The following is a 20,684-nucleotide window of genomic DNA, read 5'->3' on the forward strand; positions in this document are numbered from 1 at the left end:
CACTTGAAAAGGCAGTCCCTGGAGGAGATTGGTCTGATCTTTCCACCAAGCGAGAGACAGACGGAGAGAGTTGGTGATGTGGACAATGGTCGACAGAGGCTGAATAGCTTGAATCCATTGTGACCTCAGAGTTCAATGTATGAGTCTCATGGCCAGACGGGCCATTGGTGTAACATGGACGGAGGACGCCATGTGTCCCAGCAGGATGAGGAATTGGCGAGCTGTTGCTGTATGTTGAGACTGCAACTGGTAAGCAAGGGCTATGCGTGTTAGCGCTCGTTGTCGAGGTAGAAAGGCTTTTGCCTGTAAAGTGTCCAAATCTGCCCCAATGAACGACAAGTTTTGAGATGGGATTAAATAGGATTTCCCGTAATTGACGAGAAATCCTAGAGAAATTAGAGTGTGTAGGGTCAAATCGAGGGACAACCGAGCGGCCTGCTGGGTTGGAGCCCTGATTAGCCAGTCGTCCAGATAGGGGTAGATGTGGACACCTTCTTTCCTGAGGAAAGCTGCTACAACTACGAGGCATTTGGTGAAGACTCGTGGTGCAGACGCTAGTCCGAAGGGAAGCACTCGATATTGATAGTGCTTTGGGCCTACTAAAAACCTGAGGTACTTGCGATGAGTTGGAGTGATCGCAATGTGTGTATGCGTCCTGGAGGTCCAGAGAGCAGAGCCAGTCTCCTCTTTGTAGAAGAGGTAGAAGCGAGCCCAAGGTCACCATCTTGAACTTTTCCCGCTGGAGGTACTTGTTGACAGCAAGTAGGTCCAGAATTGGATGAAGCCCCCCAGATTTTTTGGGGATCAAAAAATACCGGGAATAGAACACTAGGCCTTGCTGCGAGAGTGGGACGGGTTCTATTGCTCTTAACTGGAGAAGAAGGGAAACCTCCTACTCCAGAAGGACAGAGTGGTCGGATACTCTCCATGCCTGCAGAGGTGGTGAGTCCGGTGGTAGAGCCAGAAAGTTTAGGTGGTAACCCTGAGCAATGATTGCTAGCACCCATTGGTCGGTTGTGATTGAATGCCACATGTTGTGAAAGTGGCACAATCGACCTCCCACTGGTATGCTTGGCAGAGGAATCAGGCTGCTGCTCTCCAAGTGAAAGTCAAAAACCTGAAGCAGGCCCCGGCTGGGGAGCTGCTTGTGGCTTTTGCTTTCGAGCCTGGCAAGGCTGAGGTTTTTGATAAGGCCTCGTAGTTCGGGACCTTGCTGGTGGAGGATAGTACTTCCTTGAACGGAAGAATGACTTCTTAGAGTCCTTCAGGAAGGGCTGTCTTGAGGGGAAGTCGGAAGGTATCGATGAGAGCTGTTTAAGGGTCTCATGATGGTCCTTTAATTCAGCCAGCATTTGCTGGATCTGCTCACCGAACAGATTGTCTCCTACACATGGTAGGTCATATAGCCTGTCTTGTACTTCTGGGCGAAGGTCAGAAGATTTGAGCCAGGCCCATCGTCTTGCCAAAATGGCAGCTGCAGACACTCTAGTAGAGGTGTCGAAGATATCGTAAGCTGTTCTTATCTCATGCTTTCCTGCCTCAAATCCTTTGTTGACAAGGATTTGAAGCTGGTCTTGGAATTGTTCAGGCAGGGTTTCAGAGAAGTCCTGTATCTGTTTGAAGGCGACCCTATTGTATTGGGTCATATACAGCTAGTAAGCAGCAATTCTGGAGATGAGCATGGCCCCTTGGAACACTCGTCAACCAATATTATCTAGGAACTTGTGTTCCTTAACAGGAGGGGTAGATGAGTGAGGCTTCGTCCTTTTTGCTTTCTTTTGAGCCGATTCTACCACAACTGAATGGTGGTCGAGCTGAAATTTTTGAAAGCCAGGGGCTGACTGCATTAAATAGGTAGTGTCAGCTTTTCTATGGACTGGGGCAATGGGTCCAGGGTTTTCCCAGTTCTTTTTGAGGAGGTCAAGAAGAACTTGATGAATGGGAATAGAAGTGATTACTTTAGGGGCATCCAGGAACTGGAGCAACTCCATCATCTGGTGCCTATCATCTTGCTCCGTCCGAAGCTGAAAAGGGACCAACTCAGACATTTCCTTCACAAAATTAATGAAAGAAAGGTCCTCTGGAGGAGAATGTTTTCTACTTTCAGCAGGAGAGGGAGGTGAAAGTAAGCCATCGGTGTCTGAAGAAGTATCATCACCCCAGGTGTCATAAGGATCAGCAGACTGACCTGTAGGACGAGAAGGGGGTTGGATACCCAAAGGCCCCGGCCAAGGCTCCGAGAAAATTAAAGGAATCGCCGGGGCACCATGGACGGCCTGGAGGGCATCGGTGCCGATATCGAAGGCATCGATGGCACCAAAGTACGTATCGCCCCCGATGAATGAATCGGTGGCGAGGGACAAATTGGCATCGATGGCTGAGGCAAAACTCCCGAAGGAGGAATGCGGAATGGTGTTTTCTCCTCCCGATGAAGCTGTCAATGGGGAGCGCACCGGAGCCATCGGAGACCCGGGAACCACCGGTGGAAGAGCGGTTATGAGCGCCTCCATCCAGGATAGCAGGAATCGGGTCGATGACCGGTTCCACAATCGGTGCCGGTGTCGAAGGGACCTGGAGTCGTTGCATCGCCTTGTCAATGGCCTCTTGGACCAGCCGGTCCAGTTCTTCCCGGAGACCTGGAGCAAGCAGCCCCGGCTCCGTGACAGAAGAGGGAGGCGGAGGCACAGTCGGAGGGACCACCTTTACAGGCGGAATCGCGACTCCCAAACCCCGATCGGGTGAGGGTGGCCTCGATGCCCCGGTCACAAGAATGGTCGGTGCCGTTCCTGGACGGGGTTTTTTCAATGATGGCTCGGACGGTGGCGAGGTTGATGATTTCGCTCCATCGACGGTCCGAGTCTTTCGATGCCAATGTCGATGTTTCTCCCTACGATTCCCTCTATCCTGAGGGGAAGTAACGGGTGCCGATGGCCATGAAGAAGTCGATGGCGGACGGTCACCAGACGGTGGTTGATGCTGGTGCAACGTTGACGGTGCTGGTTCCGATGACGTCGATGCGATGGACGGCGTTGGGGTGTGAGCACAGAAGAGGAGTCCCATCTTCTCCATCCTCGCCTTGCGACCTTTGGGTGTCATGAGGGCACATTTGGTGCAAGTCAGGACATCATGCTCATGGCCTAAACACATTACACAGACACTATGAGGGTCTGTGATAGACATGGTGCAAGTACAGTCCGGGCACCAGCGGAACCCCGACGCCATGGCCATAGAAAAAAAATTGAGCCACGGGACGGACGACGGCCAGTAGACCGCAAGGGCCAAACTTGACAGTAATCGACAGAAAACTGTCAAAAAACTTACCGGAGTACCGCAGCTGGAGAAAAGTTAGAGGAGGGACCCCTGTGGGGCAATTAATGTTAGTTAACTCTGTGAGGAAAATTCCTGTCAGGAATCTCCACAGAGCTCCTAAACCGCGAGGCTACTGCAGCATGGAAAAAAGAAGACTGAAGGGGGACCCCTGCTGGCTGCAGGGTTGGTGCCGTGCTGGGCATGCCCAGTAGGGGCCAGTCAAAGTTCTAGAAACTTTGACAAAAGTTTTTCGTGATTGGGCTCCATCCTTATGATGTCACCCATATGTGAGGACTACCATCCTGCTTGTCCTGTGAGAAAACAAAATTACAATAAAAATAGAAACGAAAACAAAATAAAACCAAAACATCCAGCTCAGCCAAATGTTATTTTCCCATACCTTACAGATAGACTTTATCCTAGCTATTAACCCTTTCTCACATATCTCATTGTCATCAGCTGTGTCTTAATTTTTTCCAGAAACACAATAGATCTTTGTCCTCTAATTTCCAGAGGTAATTCATTCCATAGTGTAAGTATTATCATAGAAAAGGACCTATTCTGAGGCTTAACATGTCGATAGACTTTAGCCAGTGAAGCTGCAAATCTTGATGGGTACTGGGATTGCAAAACTCCTGTTCAAGCAATTCCAATTCAGCAGATTTTTCAAGGACCCTTTCCTCTCAAGATTTTAAATGCTAATACTAAAATCTTGAATTTACAACGTAGCTTCAAAAATATAGGAGCTGCAGATGCCAGCCTAGAACGTCAAGTACGAAAGCTGCTTTATATTGTAAAACAATTATTGTGAGAGCAGATCATGCTGTTTCTAGGCATTATCACCCAATAATATTTGGGATTTTTTTTTTTTAAACATGTCAAACTTTTCAGCTGTAGGTGAAGTAAACAAATACCATGACAAGTGACAGACTCTGTAACTACAACATCCTGCTATTCTATGGTCAAGACTAAGGTACAACTAGTGTTTCTTCAACAAATAATTACAAATGCACATGGCAGTAAATAACTAGTATATTCCTTTCCTCTAGATGGTTTAAGTGTTAATTCTTCACATTCAGAACATAGTGATTCTCACTTTAGAACAAAACAGGACGAGAAGCAAGCAACAAGTTTGCTACAGAAGACTCATTACAAAATTTACATTGCGGGCAATGCCTTCAGATCATTTTAGAATCACAGTAGTTATAATGAAGCACCATGTTTCCTAGCACATAATACTGGGTGCAGAAGGTAGCAGCATCTGAAGATAAATATACTTGGTAGCAAGGAAAAACAATTTGCAATCCAGATTTGTTTTGTGCTAGTTATAAAACAATTCCGAAATACAACTTATTTGATCAAGAGTAACCAATATGTGCCTCAATCAAAAAACAGAAAAATGAAACACTCTTAACTTACTACAGCAAATTCATCTCTGTCCAGATGACCATCTTTATCTATATCACTCAGGTCCCAGACCTAATTTGGAGAGAGAATATTGTTAATGGATTACTTTGTCAATCAAAAATCAGGGGCCAGTCTTATGGTATTGCAGGAGACCCAGAACTGGCTCTTGCTCTTTGAGCCAATGTGGGCTAGGAAGGCAGCAGAGATGGTATTATTCAAAATATAATTTGTCTATTTCCTGACTCTCTTGTTTTTATTCTTAAGAGTACTTTTATTTTGCGCTACAACCATCACGAACCAGGAACCACTATAAATGTGCACAAGGATAAACCTGCAGCATACTTACCCTTCCTAAAATATCCAGAGGTAGTTTGGAGTTCATCAGTACTGGTTTTACTTTATCTCCAGACAGTAAACCATTTACAGGCAAGAGGCTTTCAAAAATACCATCAAATTTTGATTTCTCTTCCACCTAGTTGGTAAGAAATAGCCTGAATAAGTAAAAAAGTGTGCCTGGGTGAGAGATAAAAATAGCATTGCAAAATAAATTTAATGACTGATTGCTGTCTGCCTTTGCATGTATGTTCATTTTCCATTTAGACTAATATACCCTATCTTGCACAGGCCAATGGTTAGAATAAAGGACTGGCAACCAAGAATCTTGTGCCCAGTCCTGCCACTGGCATTTCTTGTAAACTTGGACAAGTCATTTTAGCTCCTATTATCTCATGCATCAACGCAAGAGCATAATCTGGAGGAGGGACTCATCATGCCTGTATAAAATCTCTTGTAAAGAATCCTCTAGAAATGTCAAAATCACGACAGGTGAATTTTCAAAGGAGTTACGCATGTAAACCTTAACATACTATCAGCAAATGCACTTAACACAGGTAAAACCTATTGACAATTCAACGGCATATACCATAGCAGTTTTCAAAAGCCCACTTACATGGGTAAAGGTCATTCACACATGTAAAACCTAGTTTTAAGTGTGTAAATGCTTTAAAACATAAGGCCTTAAATTAATAAATAAAAACATTTTGCATTAAAACTTGTGAAATGGCTTTTAGGAACTTAAAAATAGCACAAACAGCAAAGTTAAAGTGTTTGGATTTAGGGTTTCCTGATAAGGAATACTGACTGCAGTGCTTTAAAATAAGGAAAAAAAGTCAAAAGCAGATGTTTATTTATTTATTTATTATTTTTATATGCCGACATTCGATCTCAATCGAGGTATCACACCGGATATTGAAATTTAGTTGCACACTGGAGCTTTAGGGGTTGAAAAAATTCGCTGGGTCAATCAGATTGGCAAATTATGGTTTTTTTTTACCAATCAATAAGGAGAAATTACTACTTACCTGATAATTTCCTTTCCTGTAAGGAAAGCAGGCCAATCCACATGAAGGGATTATGCACTTCTACCAGCAGATGGAGATAGAGTAAAGTTGTCGTACAGATATATAGCCCTGCCCCAACACCAGCCCACCAGTATTCTCTGGAAAAGCCAAACTGTGAACAAACTGATTATATTTGAACATGAGTATTAATAGTCAACCACTCATGCTTCCAACCAATTGGGAACACTGAACTCAGTCAAAAGAATTAACATTCACTAAACTGAGCGGCTGGTTATGACACTTATCAGTCCTTCAACGAATAAACAGGGACAACACTGCGTCATCCGCACTTAAAGAATGAACTAAAAGCAGCCGACGGCAGGTGTTGGATTGGTCTGCCTTCCTTAAAGGAAAAGAAATGATCAGGTAAGTAGTAATTTCTCCTTCCTCTGCAGTCAAGTAGGCCAATCCACATGAGTGGGATGTACCAAAGCTACTCCCGAACGGGGCGGGAGGCTGTCGTGGACCAGAAGGCAGCATCTTCCTGAGCCTAAAAGTCCAAGCAGTAATACTTGAAAAAGGTGTATAAGGCCCACTATGTCGCTGCCAGGCAAATCTTGACAGGAGACAATTGAAATTCCACCCATGATACTGCCTGAGCCCTAGTGGAAAGCAAGCTATCTTGTTTAGGCAAAGGAATCTTGGCTTCCGCACAGTAGCCTGTGTCACCGGATCACCCTGTTTACCTCCACCAAGGAGCACAATATTACGACTGTCGCTGCCCGATGTCTCCACTCCACCCTCCTTACCTCTCTGGCGACTCCCTCCTGCGGTTGACGGACATTTGGCTGCCGCGGCGTCTGCCTGCCGTCCTCTCCGGCGTCCCCAGTCCGGCTTGGGCGCTGCCTCCCGCTATGCTGTTCAGCTGCCGTAGGGCCGCATGGCCCTGCTTCAAAGTACCTTCAGTTGCGCGAACCTCAGGGGCATCCCCCTGTGATGACATCATGCATACGGGATACAAAAGGCCTACACGATTGCTAGCTAATCGAGTTAGCAAAGGTTTCCTAACAGATGGGATTCGCTCTCCGCACCTTGCAACTCTGCCTCCTTTGGACCTACTCTATTTGGGGTACTCGCTCCTTGGGGGCCTCTCTCTCTTTCTTATCTTTCAGGTCGCAGTCTGGAACCGGTACTTGCTCCTCAAGGGCCCATGTTCCTGGACTCGCTACTTGGACTCCACTTCTGCCAGGAAGACACCGCTGCCTATAACATCTGTGAGTTACCATCTCTATCTCTCACAGCTATTCCCTGGAACCAGGTACTCGCTCCTCGAGGGCCTGCCTTTACTCCAGTTCCTGTGCTCCACACTGACAGACCGCTGCGTGAGTACATTACCAACGAGGCTCTATTCCTGAACTCTGCATATCCTGCTATTACTCACAATATCAGTTCTCTCTATTACAGCACAGCCATTGTGGGATCGCTGTTCCAGAGCCTGAGGGACTACAAGCCCAACCGGGCTACTTTCCAGCTCACTACTGCCAACTCTGGTGGTTCACCAATCCTGTATAATAAAAAAACTAGTGTGTGTGTCTCCTACGCTGAGCCTGACCTGTGGCCCCTTCACTGGACTTCCCCCTGTGGGCGTGGTCATCTGCCACAGGTCCAGGGATCCACCCAAAACCCTTACAAATAATTGGTAGAGTGAGCCTTGACTCGTAGAGGTGGTGGTTTTCCCGCTTCTACGTAGGCCGCCTTGATAACTTCTTTGATCCAGCGAGCAATAGTCGCCCGTGAGGCCGCTTCCCCTTGCCTCTTCCCACTGTGAAGGACGAACAGGTGGTCCGTCTTTCATACTGTTTCCGACATTTCCAGGTATCTGGACAGCAGCCTGCCGATGTCGAGATGACGCAGTATTGGACCTGCTTCCGATTTCTTCAACCCTTCCATGGTTGTTAAGGATATGGTTTGGTTGAGGTAGAAGTGTGAGACTACTTTGGGTAAGAAGGAAGGAACCGTGCGAAGATGGATAGCCCCTGGGGTGATCCTGAGAAATGGATCGCGGCAGGACAGCGCGATACACACCCGTCTGTCGGGTGTGGATGAGCTGAAAGGGGAGGGGATTGAGAGAGGGGGAGTGAGTGAGGGGAGGAAGGAGAGAGTGAGCTGAGAGGAGGGAGGAGAGAGTGGGGGAGGGGGTGAGATTGAGGTGGGGGAGGGAGGTGGGGGAGGGATGTGAGAGTGAGATGGGGAGGAGAGGGGGTGAGGGAGGAGGGAGGAGAGAGTGGGGGAGGGAGGAGACAGTGAGGGGAGGGGGGAGGGAGGAGACAGTGAGGGGAGGAAGTGGGAAGGAAATGGACCGAAAAATTTTTTTTTAATGTAGCCCATTGTTACAGGCTTAACGGCTAGTTCCTGAATAATGTAAAGTGGGTGAAGCTTTCTTTATTGCAGCTAATTCAGCTTTAACTTCAGCCAGCTCCTTTTTCAAGGAAGAGAGTTCTGAACAAATGGGGCAAGCCCTAACTTTCCAGATGATTTCTCTCAGAATAAAGGCTCCACAATATTCAACAATGGCTTTCAATTGAGCTGCTAGGTAATATTTTTTAACGTCTGGAACCCCCAAGGCCTTGAATTTTTGGCTGATACAAGACCCTCCTGGAAACCCATGGTGGCCTCCTCCTCCAAATAAAATAAAAAATGTGTTTTTGTAGCAGTTTCAAGTATGCACTGGTATTTCCATAAGTATAGTTTGAAAAAGGTATAGAAGCCTCGACATACATGTTCATTTTAATCGTTGCTATCCTTCCTATCCATGTTAAATGGTAAGAATGCCAACACGTCTAGATCTAAAAATATTTTATTAGCTAATGGTTTAAAGTTTAATGAAAATAGATCCGTCCCCGTACCACTCAAATTCACTCCCAGGTAATGTATAACTTTTGTCGCCCATTTAAAGGCAAAGTTATCCTTTACCGTTTTGGGGAATTAGCGGAAAGCCAAATTGGCAATAGTTCTGACTTATCAAAGTTTGTTTTGAAACCTGATACCCCACCACATAATTTTAGTTCCTCAGTTAATGATGACAAGGAACATAGTGAGTCACTAACTGTGAAAAGAATATCATCTGCAAACATGGATATCTTATAAGCAGTCCTCCCGACTTCTATGCCTTGTATTGCTTGAGCTTTTCTTACTTTTGTAACGAATGGTTCCAAGGCTAAGGCAAATAGTAAAGGTGACAAGGGGCATCCTTGTCGTGTACCTCTCCCAACCTGAAAAGCTTTGGAGTATCCCCCATTAACTTTGATGGCAGCCTCCAGTTTCATAAGTTGGTGTAACCAGCGAATAAAATTATGCCCTAATTGGTATTTTTCTAAGACCTGAAATAAAAAGGCCCAGTGGACTCGATCAAATGCCTTTTCGGAGTCTACTGACATAAGCAGAGAGGGTATCTTGTGGGTCCTTGCATACCAGATCAGATTCAGCACTCTACGCACATTATCTGATGCCATGCAGCCTGGTATAAAGCCTGGTCGGCATGTACTAACTTGGGCAATAAGGTCCCTAAGCGTTTAGCTAGAATTTTAGCCAGCAATTTAAGTCCTAAGTTGAGAAGGGAGATAGGTCGGTATGACCCACACTGAGTAGCATCTTTACCAGGTTTGGAAGTTACAGTAATGCCAGCAATGTTCATATGAGGGGCCAAGTTGGTTTCAGTCAGCAATGCACTGAAGGTTTTAGTAAGAAGTGGGGCTAACGACATTGCAAACAATTTATAAAAGTTGCTTGTATAGCCATCTAACCCTGGTGCTTTACCCAGTTTCAACTCTTTGATAGCCTGCAGGCCTTCCATTGGCACTATGGCTTTATTGAGGGCATCTCTCTGTCTCTAATCTATAGTGGAAAGCAATATGGTTTCCAGACAAGAATCTCTCTCTCTCAGAGAAATGGATTGAACAGTCTCATAGAGCTCCATATAGAACTGCACAAATCTCTCCCTAATCTGGTTGAGCTGGTAGAGGTAGCTCCCTGTTATATCTTTAATTTTAAGAATTTGGGAAGAGATCCTTTGCTTTTTTAGGGATTGCGCTAATAGTTTCCCAGCTTTATTCCCACCGTCAAAGTATCATTGCTTGGCAATGTCTAGTTGATGGGAAATCTCAGATAGATTTAAATTCTGCAGTTCCTGTCTAGCTGAATATAGTTGCTGTAGATCACTTAGTTTCTTAAGCCATTGGTGCTGAGATTATAATTTCCTAATTTTCCCTTCAAGTTCACTTCTTTGTTTATTTTTAAGTTTTTTCTTATAGGAGGCTCTAGCAATCATGTGTCCCCTAACTACCACTTTAAGACCTTCCCAAACTGATACAGTACACATCTCATCTGTATCATTTATTTGAATATACTTGTCAATTTCTAATTAGATCTGATTGATAAACATTTTGTCTTGAAATAAAGAATCATTGCATCGCCAAAAATGTTTGCCTGCATTATCTGAAGGCAGTTTAATATCACAAGTGATGGGTGCATGGTCAGACCAAGATATGATTCCTATTGATGCATCAGTGACTTTGAGAAAAATATCTATTCTGGTGTATAAATTATGGGGAGGTGAATAGAAGGTGTAGTCTTGTGCACTGGTGTGTAGAAACAACCGCCATATATATACAAGTCCCACTTGCCTAAGTAAATCATGTAATCCTTTATGTTGGCTTTTGGGGAGAGAACTTCGTCCTTTAGACGTATCTAGGTGAGGATTCAGAACTAAATTAAAATCTCCACCCATAATATAGTCCCCACTCAAACTATCCATTCGGGCCTTTAAGTTTTGATAAAATGTTGTATGATTAGTGTTCGGGCCATATACATTCACTAAAAGAAACTTCCCTTGAGGAGTAATCATTTGCACTATCAAGCAACGTCCTCCTTCGTTCTGATGCAATATATGGAATTCCACACAGATTTTATAAGATACCAGTATTCCCACTCCAAAGTATTTGTTTGATCTGTTGTTAGGGGCTAAGAAAACCTTGGGGTAATGGCGATTTCTTCCCAATAATCCTCCATCTGTTCTCCTCAAGTGAGTTTCTTGAACAAACACCATATCAACTAGCAGTCGTACGCTTCCTTAAAAAGTAGACTTCTTTTGCGTGGGGAATTTAACCCTTTAGCATTAATTGAAATTATTCTAAGATTATTCATGATTGGTATAGATAGACCTTGTTATGTCTAGTTCAATAGTAACCCCAAATTTTCTCTCTTAGCAACCTTTACTATCCCAACCCTCCCATGGATAGTATGCAATGTATAAGCCACCCTGCCCCTACTTGTACGTACTCAATCATAATCTCTATCAGTAAGGACGATCAAAAGTGCCCTTATACACCCCCTTCCTTCTTCCCTATCCCCGTATATCATGCCCGGCTATTTCTCGCCGGTTATAAGTAAGAGGGGAAGCAACACTACCCACAAGTTCCCACCACCCCGCCTTAGTGCAATAACTTATGCTTAACGTATTATATTTACATCCTCTCAAATGTTTAATTTGGGAGAACTCACAATGTCCGGTTGTACCCATTCCGCTGAGCATTGTTGCTTTCTATGCTCCTTCTTCATATTAAACTTTGTCCACTTTTGAGATTAAGTCCAAGTTCCTTGGTGATTCCCGGTAGGCATTAGGTGAATAACTAAGTGCACCAACAGGGAGGTCCGTGTTTTCAGGTCTCAGACGTCTTGGATGATGCAGAGCCACCAGAATTCCTATGCAGTCTTCGCCTTCCTGCTGAAACTCTTTTCCATCTTGTGTGTCTTTAGGTTGTTCCTGTGTGGGGATTTGAAGCTCCCAAGGTGGAGATGAGTGAGATATTAATAATCCAGCTGCTTTAAGGGTCTGCTCTGCTTCACTAGGAGTTTTCACTCTAGAGGTAACCCCTTGGATCGTGACCACTAAACCAAAAGGAAAGAGCCACTTATATTTTATGTTCCCTCGTCTCAGGGCCTCAGAGATTGTGAAGAAATGTTTTCTCTTTTGCAGGGATCTGGAAGGTGCCAGATCAACATAGATCGCAATTTTTTTGGCCTTGCCATATAATCAGGCCATCCTTTATGGCTGCTTGGAGAATTTGTTCCTTCAAGGGAAAGCTTTGATAACAAGTTATAATATCTCTTGGAAGGTTATTGTGTATCGGACCCAATGACTTATGCGCTCTCTCAACATGAATGCCCTCAGGAGTTGCTCCATCTTTGTCTTTTAGTAGTAGAAATCTGCTAATCTGCTGTACTACCTGTACAGTGTTAAGATATTCCTCCAATTCAGGAATCCCTCTAAATCTTAAATTGCATAGTCGAGATCTGTTTTCCAGATCGTCTACTTTATCTTGTAAGGATATTTGTGTTGCTTCAAAAATAGATAACTTCTTCGCAAGTGTATTTCTGGAAATCAGTTGTTCTTCTAGCTGACTTTCCATCTTGTCCACCTTGTGTCCCTATTTCGCCGATGTCACGTCGGAGTTCGGCCACATGTTGAGAATTCTGTTTTAAATCCCCCTATATTGGCATGCAAATCTTCAAAACATTTGACAGTCTGCCTTAGATATTGAGTCATAATCGCTTAATTTCAATGTTACCGTTTGTTTTTCACCCACTGTTGTGCGCTGCTCTTCCACAGGGCTGTCGGCCATCTTGTCCCTGTTTTCGCCACCAAGGTATGTTGCAGCATCGCTGTAAGAGAATTGGCTGAGGTCAATGCTTTTCTTCTTCGCCAGCATCTGGGTTGCTTGGGTAACCTTCCCGGTGAAGTTTGTAGAGGATGCGTATAGTTTACGCCCTTATATTCGCTGATTTCACGGTGGGGTGTTGAGAGCTCCGCATTTATGTCACTTCTGCCCACCATTCCCTTTCTAATAATTCCCAACATGGTTTCCTTTTTTGACTGCCGCAGCACACTGAACCAACGATTTCAATGTGTTAGCCACTATGACGCCTAGATCTTTCTTGGGTGGTAGCTCCTAATATGGAACCCAACATTGTGTAACTATAGCAAGGGTTATTTTTCCCTATATGCATCACCTTGCACTTATCCACATTAAATTTCATTTGCCATTTGGATGCCCAATTTTCCAGTCTCACAAGGTCTTCTCAATTTATCACAATCCGCTTACAATTTAACTATTCTGAAAAAAATTTTATCTGCAAAATTTGATTACCTCACTCGTTATATTCCTTTCCAGATCATTTATAAATATATTGAAAAGCTCAGGTCCCAGTACAGATCCCTGAAGCACTCCACTTCCCACTCCTCTCCACTGAGAAAATTGTCCATTTAATCCTATTCTCTGTTTCCTGTCTTTTAACCAGTTTGTAATCCACGAAAGGACATCACCACCTATCCCATGACTTTTTACTTTTCCTAGAAGCCTCTTATGAGGAACTTTGTAAATGCCTTCTGAAAATCCAAATACACTACATCTACTGGTTCACCTTTATCTACATGTTTATTAACCCCTTCAAAAAAGTGAAGCAGATTTGTGAGGCGAGTCTGGCCTTGGGTAAAGGCATGATGACTTGTTCCATTAAACCATATCTTTCTATATGTTCTGAGATTTTGATATTTAGAACACTTTCCACTATTTTTCCTGGCACTGAAGTCAGGCTAACCGATCTGTAGTTTCCCCAGATTGCCCCTGGAGCCCTTTTTAAATATTGGGGTTACATTAGCCATCTTCCAGTCTTCAGGTACAATGGATGATTTTAATGACAGGTGACAATTTTACTAATAGTTGTGAAATTTCATTTTTTAGTTCCTTCAGAATCCTGGGGCGTATACCATCTGGTCCAGGTGATTTACTACTCTTCAGTTTGTCAATTAGGCCTACCACATCTTCTAGGTTCACCATCATTTGGTTCAGTCCATCTGAATCATTACCCATGAAAACCTTCTCCGGAACGGGTATTTCCCCAACATCCTCTTCAGTAAACACCGAAGCAAAGAAATCATTTAATTTTTCCGCAACAGCCTTCTCTTTTCTAAGTGCCCCTTTAACCCCTCGATCATCTAATGGTCTCAACTGACTCCCTCGCAGGCTTTCTGCTTCGGATATATTTTAAAAAGTTTTTGCTGTGAGATTTTGTATCTATGGCCAACTTCTTTTCAAATTCTTTCTTAGCCTGTCTTATCAATGTCTTACATTTAACTTGCCAACGCTTATGCTTTATCTTATTTTCTTCTATTGGATCCTTCTTCCAATTTTTGAATGAAGATCTTTTGGCTAAAATAGCCTCTTTCACCTCACCTTTTAACCATGCTGGTAAAGTTTTGCCTTCCTTCCACCTTTCTTAATATGTGGAATACATCTGGACTGTGCTTCTAGGATGGTATTTTTTTTTTTTTTTAACAATGTCCATATCTCTTGCACACTTTTTACCTTTGCAGCTGCTCCTTTCAGTTTTTTTCTATTTTTCTCATTTTATCAAAATTTCCCTTTTGAAAGTTTAGCACTAGAGCTTATTGTCTCCCTTCCAGTCATTAATTCAAATTTGATCATATTATCATTATTGCCAAGCGGCCCCACCACCGTTACCTCTCTCACCAAATCCTGTGCTCCACAAGAATTAGATCTAAAATTGCTCCCTCTCTCGTCGGTTCCTGAACCAATTGTTTCATAAAACTGTCATTTATTCCATCCAGGAACTTTACCTCTCTAGCATGTCCCGACCATACATTTACCCAGTCAATATTGGGGTAATTGAAATCTACTACTCACACAAGGGAGTCAGCGGTTAACCACAACATATAATCTATCACAGGAAATGTGGAACCCAAAAACAATTTCAAAAATTGGCCTAAGAAGGTGTCAGCAAGCCTTGACGTTATGTGTCACTCTCAAGCAGACACTAACCGGTCTTATCTATCATTCACCTTCATCATAATTTTAATGCAACAAACTTTTTTTTCTTTTTTCTTTTTTCAATTATTTAAAAATGTCCTCCATTCTTGATAAACAAATGACTCTTTCAAATAGCATTAGTAAGAAAAGCCCTACACGGGCCGGTGTTTCGCTGGGTAAGCTTCCTCAGGGGCATATAGAAACACTTCAGTTATAGAGCCACATTTCATTTCAGACGGGACCAGATGTCTCAACCATCTGGTTGAGACGTCTGGTCCCCCACTAAAGTGCAACCCCTTTAAAGTTTGCCTATAGAACATTCCATTCAAGATCAATCAACTTGAATTGCATTTGGGAGGGGGAAAAACATGACTGTTTTTATAGGGTGACCAATATGGGGTCCTTCTTTGCGCACCTACAGAGTGATCTCCAGTCACACCAAGTGTCTTCAGAGTGTGAGACAACAGACTCGGCAATTCATCTCTATGAAAGAAATGGCGCAGAGTCTTATGTGGCTCTAAATCTGGGGGAATTTCCCCCTCTTCCAGAAAGGAGAAACCCAGATCCCCAGAGTCATCCAATGTATCCTTATCCACATCCTCCTGATCATCAAGAGGGACCACTTCCCCGCGGTGCTTGCACGCAGTGGCTGACAAGTGGGAACCCCAAGTACACAAACCCACTTTAGCAGTTATCGTCTTCTATTGAGCAATCATGCAGAAAAGTCTGTAGGCCATGGAAAAATTCCACCAGGAAAAGGCTAATGGGTCCACATCAGGCCCCATAGACCCAACAGATCACTCCCTGAAGGCATGTCTGTCATTGGGAAGAAAGAAGAAGGGGGCACCCCCGTTGTCACCTTTAGCCTCACTCCCCTCTGTCCGAGGGGGTGGACCAGCGTCGGCAAAATCAGTAGCAAGCAAATGACCCCAAGCATCTAGACATCGCTGACACAGACTCACAGAAATCACAGGCTGTATTGTCCTTATATTGCAAGCAGCACAGATCGTTAAGCACGAAGACTTCTTTGCCACTAGTGCCAAACTTCCCCGCACTGAGCTGTATGTGGATGCTTCTGCACCCAAAAATAAGGTACACTCAAATATGCGCTTACTGGAAGGCCGCAGAAGTACATGCACAGGAAAACTCGGCATGTAACTACATGCATAAATATAGCTCACAGCCTTACGTGCACAAGTAACCAAACGTGCATGCTGACATCACAGCACCACCATGCGGCAAATATGCACACATGCAAATGCGTGGGAAAAACACTGTCGTGGCCTACCATGCGGCTGGAGAAACCAAGCCTGAAAGCGGGACCTAGCCAATGCTGCTCACCCTGCTGAGCTTGCACTGCCTCCGTACCTCAAACTCCCCACAAAGGGAGAGGGAAGAAGGGAAAAGTCACCAACCACCAAAGCAAAGGGAAGAAGACCCGGTAAGGAAAGGCACAGAGGAAATAAAACTTCCCTACTCGTTCTCTTTTTTTGTTTGTTTTAAACTCTCCTTGACCTGAGCTCAGCCCTCCTTGGCTGAGAGCATGACCTGTCTCCGGCCATGGGGGAGAGGGCTAAAGCCTTCACTGCTGAGCCTCCCTTGCCCTTCAAGCGTCTTTTTTTTTTTTTTTTTTTTTTAAAGTCCACACCTGAGAAGGCTGCCAGACTCAAGACACTGAACTGAGGGAAGGACCCACTGGTGTCACCTCAGAAGCTCAAGCAGTGTTTCTAAAACATCTCCATTCTTCTTATTTTTCTTTACAAGCTATCCCCAGAGGAAGGTGCACGTCTACAATCTGTTGGAGACCGAGAATATTGGCGGGCTGATGTTGGGGCAGGGCTATATGTCCGTGGACATCAGCTTTACTCTGTTCTCCATCTGCTGGTAGAGGTGCATAAGCCACTTGTGTGAATTGGTCTGCCTGAGTGCGGAGGAAGGCTTTGATCAAGCTGACATGCAACTGTTTAAGCCCAAGGCCCTCCATTTTGCTTGGCCTGTGGCATTTTTCATCACCATGGCCATCTACATGTAAGATATCTAGGGCACCCCAGCAGAGAAGGGGGTTAGGTTAGCAGCTTCATCCTGTGGAGATTGTATGCCCAGGGATAATTTATTTTTCATACCTACAGAACGAAGGTTCCAGTGCACAAGCCAAGACAGCATGAGCAAGTCATGGAGTCCTCTTGCCTGTCCAAGACTAAAAACCAAAGTATAAAAAGTGTCTCATGGTACAACAGAAAAAATAATCCACTCCACCCAAAATACATGACCTGTGATCGAATGAACTGGATAGTCTAAATATTAAATTACCTGTGAAAGAATATGCACCTTCAGCTAGCAAGAGACAACCCTACTCTACTCCATTTAAATGACTGCCCCATGTTCATTTTCATTTTCTTCCACTGTGTCACAAAAGGCCCAGAGCACCAAGATTCATAAAATATAGTATCTTTCCCAGGATAAGCACATGGAGTAACATTTCTCCAGTTTCCTGGAAAGTCAACTCTACTGTACTTTCATTTTAAAACAACTTGGTTTCCTTTGACAAGTAAAGGAGGACCACCTTGGAAGAACAGCAGAGCCATGGACCAATAAACAATTTGCTCATGGAGCGTGAATTATTAAAACTGAAATAAAAAAATACCACACCTGTGTCACTTTTTACTACATATTTAGAAGACAGTAGCAGAGCAGCCCTATCCTCTGAACAAATACATAAAAGAACAAGCTATGGATCTCTATCTTTTTTTTTTTTAAGCAAGTTGTCATGAAGCAAGTGGACATGCTTGTTGCCACCGGTGACCTGCTCATTCAATCAGTCCTCTCTAAAAGTGAAAATACACGAATGAATAATGGATATCCCTCTATCCCACTCCTTCCCAGAACACCCGTTTTTAACATCCACAATAAAAGAATAACAAAGTGGGCTCCCCTGTCCCCTTCCCACATGCTGCAGCAAACTTACCCGCACAGCCCAATGCGGATCTGTAGGAGGAGTGCTTACCAAAGGATTGCCAGCGTCATGCTGAAAGAGGAAAAAGAGAAATGCCATCTGAAGATCTAAAAAGAAGCATTGCAGGATCATAGCCAATGTAAAACGTCAATACGGCGCTCCTATTATATTTGAGTAATTGCCCCATATTAACTGAGGCATATAACTGTTATAGCCAGATTGGCAGACATGAGAAATAATGCTCCCAGAATCAGAAGGCATTATTACAAAGGACACCAAAAAGAAGTTTACTGCAGTACAAAAAGTGATGAATGTTATTAAAGAAACAAATTATTTTTCAATTGAACTGATCATCTACCAATTACAGGGAGCAATTTAGAGTAGCCTGCATAACTGCAAAGTACATGGTACTGTTAGCCATGCATGTTTAGTTAATTTTCAAAAGGGTATTTCTCTTTGAAAATTCACTAGCATAAAGTATATACACTAGTAGTGCCCCATACTTTGCAGCTGCTACAGGTGTAGTTATCTTTCATGAGTAGCACAGCTTTTATTTTTTATTTATTTATTTTTTTTTTTTACTAACCATGCTACTCCATTTGCATGGTAATACATATTTGTTCTGAACATATACACTTTTTTTTTCATTTTGATTCATGCGCACTAAATCAAATAATGCGCACTAAAAAGAAAAGAAACAAAAAAAAAGCGAACAAAAATTTGGAAACCCCATCCCTCACCCCCAAAAATGAAAAAAAAAAAGCATAAAAGTTTTCTGCTGTACATCCCTAACTTGCACTGTACCTGATTTAAGTTGCAAAATTGCTGAACACTACACAATATTTCCTCATAATATATGTTATTGCCTTTACACAGCTTAGTGAATAGGTTCAAGCGCACTAGAAATTGAAAAACTCTACCTATCTGCTGTACAGCAGAGGGGCAGAAGGGCATGCTATTAGGCCATTGTGCCTCAACCCTGTTCCAGAGAGACCAACTCCAGGGGGGAAACCAGCATCCCTCAGTTACTGTGCCCACTGGGATGCCAATTACTGTTAAGTGTAATGCAAGGTCCACACTGTAGGAACCCCTTTGCTGAAAACCAGACAGAGAACATCAGATCATCTCATAACAGATTACCATCGGTCAATGACTCAAGTTATAGTGGAAATGGTCACCTAAAAATGAAAAATGTTTTTGCCTACTTTCGCTAAAGGGGAACATGTTTAACCATAACTATCAGCTTAAAGTAAAATTCACTTACAAATTTCGGCGGTGGTACAGTTAAGCTTAGGCTGCTCAAGTTCACATCATGGCCATTCTGTGCACAAGCTACTAGCCTCAAGGCTACATAAAACCCCTAAGAATTCAAAGAACAAACAACATAATAGCAAACAATGTAGCAATACGTGGGCAGTGAATTATGATAGGATAACGTATTTTAACATAAGGAAACCAGAAGAGCCCAACATTAATTGGTGAACAAGAAGCTCAAGTTAGGATACTCGTGCAGCTAACCTTGTCTTAAATCTACATTTACAATGAACAACTTCTGTCCTCGATGGCTGACCTTCCCTTTCCTCCCACCCCTATCACAAGCAGGTCTAGTTTTCAGGGTATCTTATTTTAAACATATACACCTACATCTCAGGAATATTCACTCCAGATAGCCTATTGGAGAGGTGCTCTTGCAGACTGGACCTGAAAGCACTGCTCTATACAGTAATGTTTGGAGACCAAAGAAAATAATTTCCAATATGAGTGATGGGAGACAGTGTCAAATACTCTACCAAAACATAAAAAGAAAAATTGTAGATCTTATCTGTAAATTTCTTTCCTCAAGTTCTAACAGAACAGCCAGATACATGGTGTTTATCTCCCCCTACGAGCAGATGGAGGCAGAGAACAACTGTTTTGTTGACAGCACCCTATATAGGATACCCCACCATCTGCAGCACTTCTGTATCTGTTTTAAAGCAAAAAACATTTAGTACTATTCCCCCAGACAAGCAGGTGTAAAAGTAGGCCCAAACTAAACTCATTCTTCTTCAACCCTCTTAAGGATGAATAATCTATTCATAATGAACCTTCACGTTCAAACATTTCTGATTAAAGGGATGCAATCCTGGCCTGGTAGGAATCAAGGAAAGAAAATTAGCAGTTAAGAACTAAAATGTTTCCTTCCTTATTATCCCTCCAGACCATTCACATGGGATGAGCCCGATAAGCCTGCCCCCTCTAGATGCTTACTCCAAAGAGGTAGGATTCCTAGCTCAAATGTTCAGCCTGTTCGGCTTCGGTCTCCTTTGCATTCGTTTTCAAAAAAGCCACCTTGCGAGAAACCTCTAGCCACACTGAGTCCACTAATACCCATGAAGCTGCTTATGTTCTAAACGAATGTGCCCTAGGACCTTCGAGCACCACCAGAATCTTAGAAAGTAAGTTTTTATTTATTTATCGTGTTTTATATACCGTCATTCGGATTCATCATCATAAAGCCATCATAAGTTGATACTAAAGCCTCCATCAGTCACCTAGCTCTAGTGGCTTTTAGAAGCCACTTCATTTTTTCTTTGGCCATTAAGGAGAGCAAAAACGATGCAAACTACATTTTCAAGCAATGAAGCAAAATCCTACACACATCTCTCTTATAATTGAGCGGTGACCGACGTGCCGCGAATGCGCGGACCATAGAGCTCTGACTGCCGTGCTGCACATGTGTGGACAGGAGAGCTCTGACCAATGTGCCGTGAAACAAAACTCTCGCCCGTTCCATGCTGGTGTGGCAGC

The 20,684-nt window shown here is 43.5% G+C and overlaps 1 protein-coding gene across 8 annotated transcripts in view; it reads right to left on the minus strand.

The window, feature by feature from the left end:
* Positions 1-20,684, minus strand: part of EPS15L1 (epidermal growth factor receptor pathway substrate 15 like 1) — a 292,668-nt gene that overhangs the window by 193,758 nt on the left and 78,226 nt on the right. For 7 of the 8 annotated variants that reach the window (XM_029610995.1, XM_029610998.1, XM_029610994.1 and 4 more), the window contains exons 5-8: positions 19,159-19,254; positions 17,907-17,966; positions 5,063-5,188; positions 4,729-4,788 (exon numbers count right to left, since the gene is read on the minus strand). In XM_029610995.1, the coding sequence (XP_029466855.1) occupies positions 4,729-4,788; positions 5,063-5,188; positions 17,907-17,966; positions 19,159-19,254 (342 nt within the window). The remainder of the gene's footprint in view (positions 1-4,728; positions 4,789-5,062; positions 5,189-17,906; positions 17,967-19,158; positions 19,255-20,684) is intronic. The other variant, XM_029610996.1, reaches the window with a different exon arrangement.

Source organism: Rhinatrema bivittatum, chromosome 8, assembly GCF_901001135.1.
Source record: "Rhinatrema bivittatum chromosome 8, aRhiBiv1.1, whole genome shotgun sequence".
In the NCBI taxonomy this organism is placed as follows: Eukaryota; Metazoa; Chordata; class Amphibia; order Gymnophiona; family Rhinatrematidae; genus Rhinatrema; species Rhinatrema bivittatum.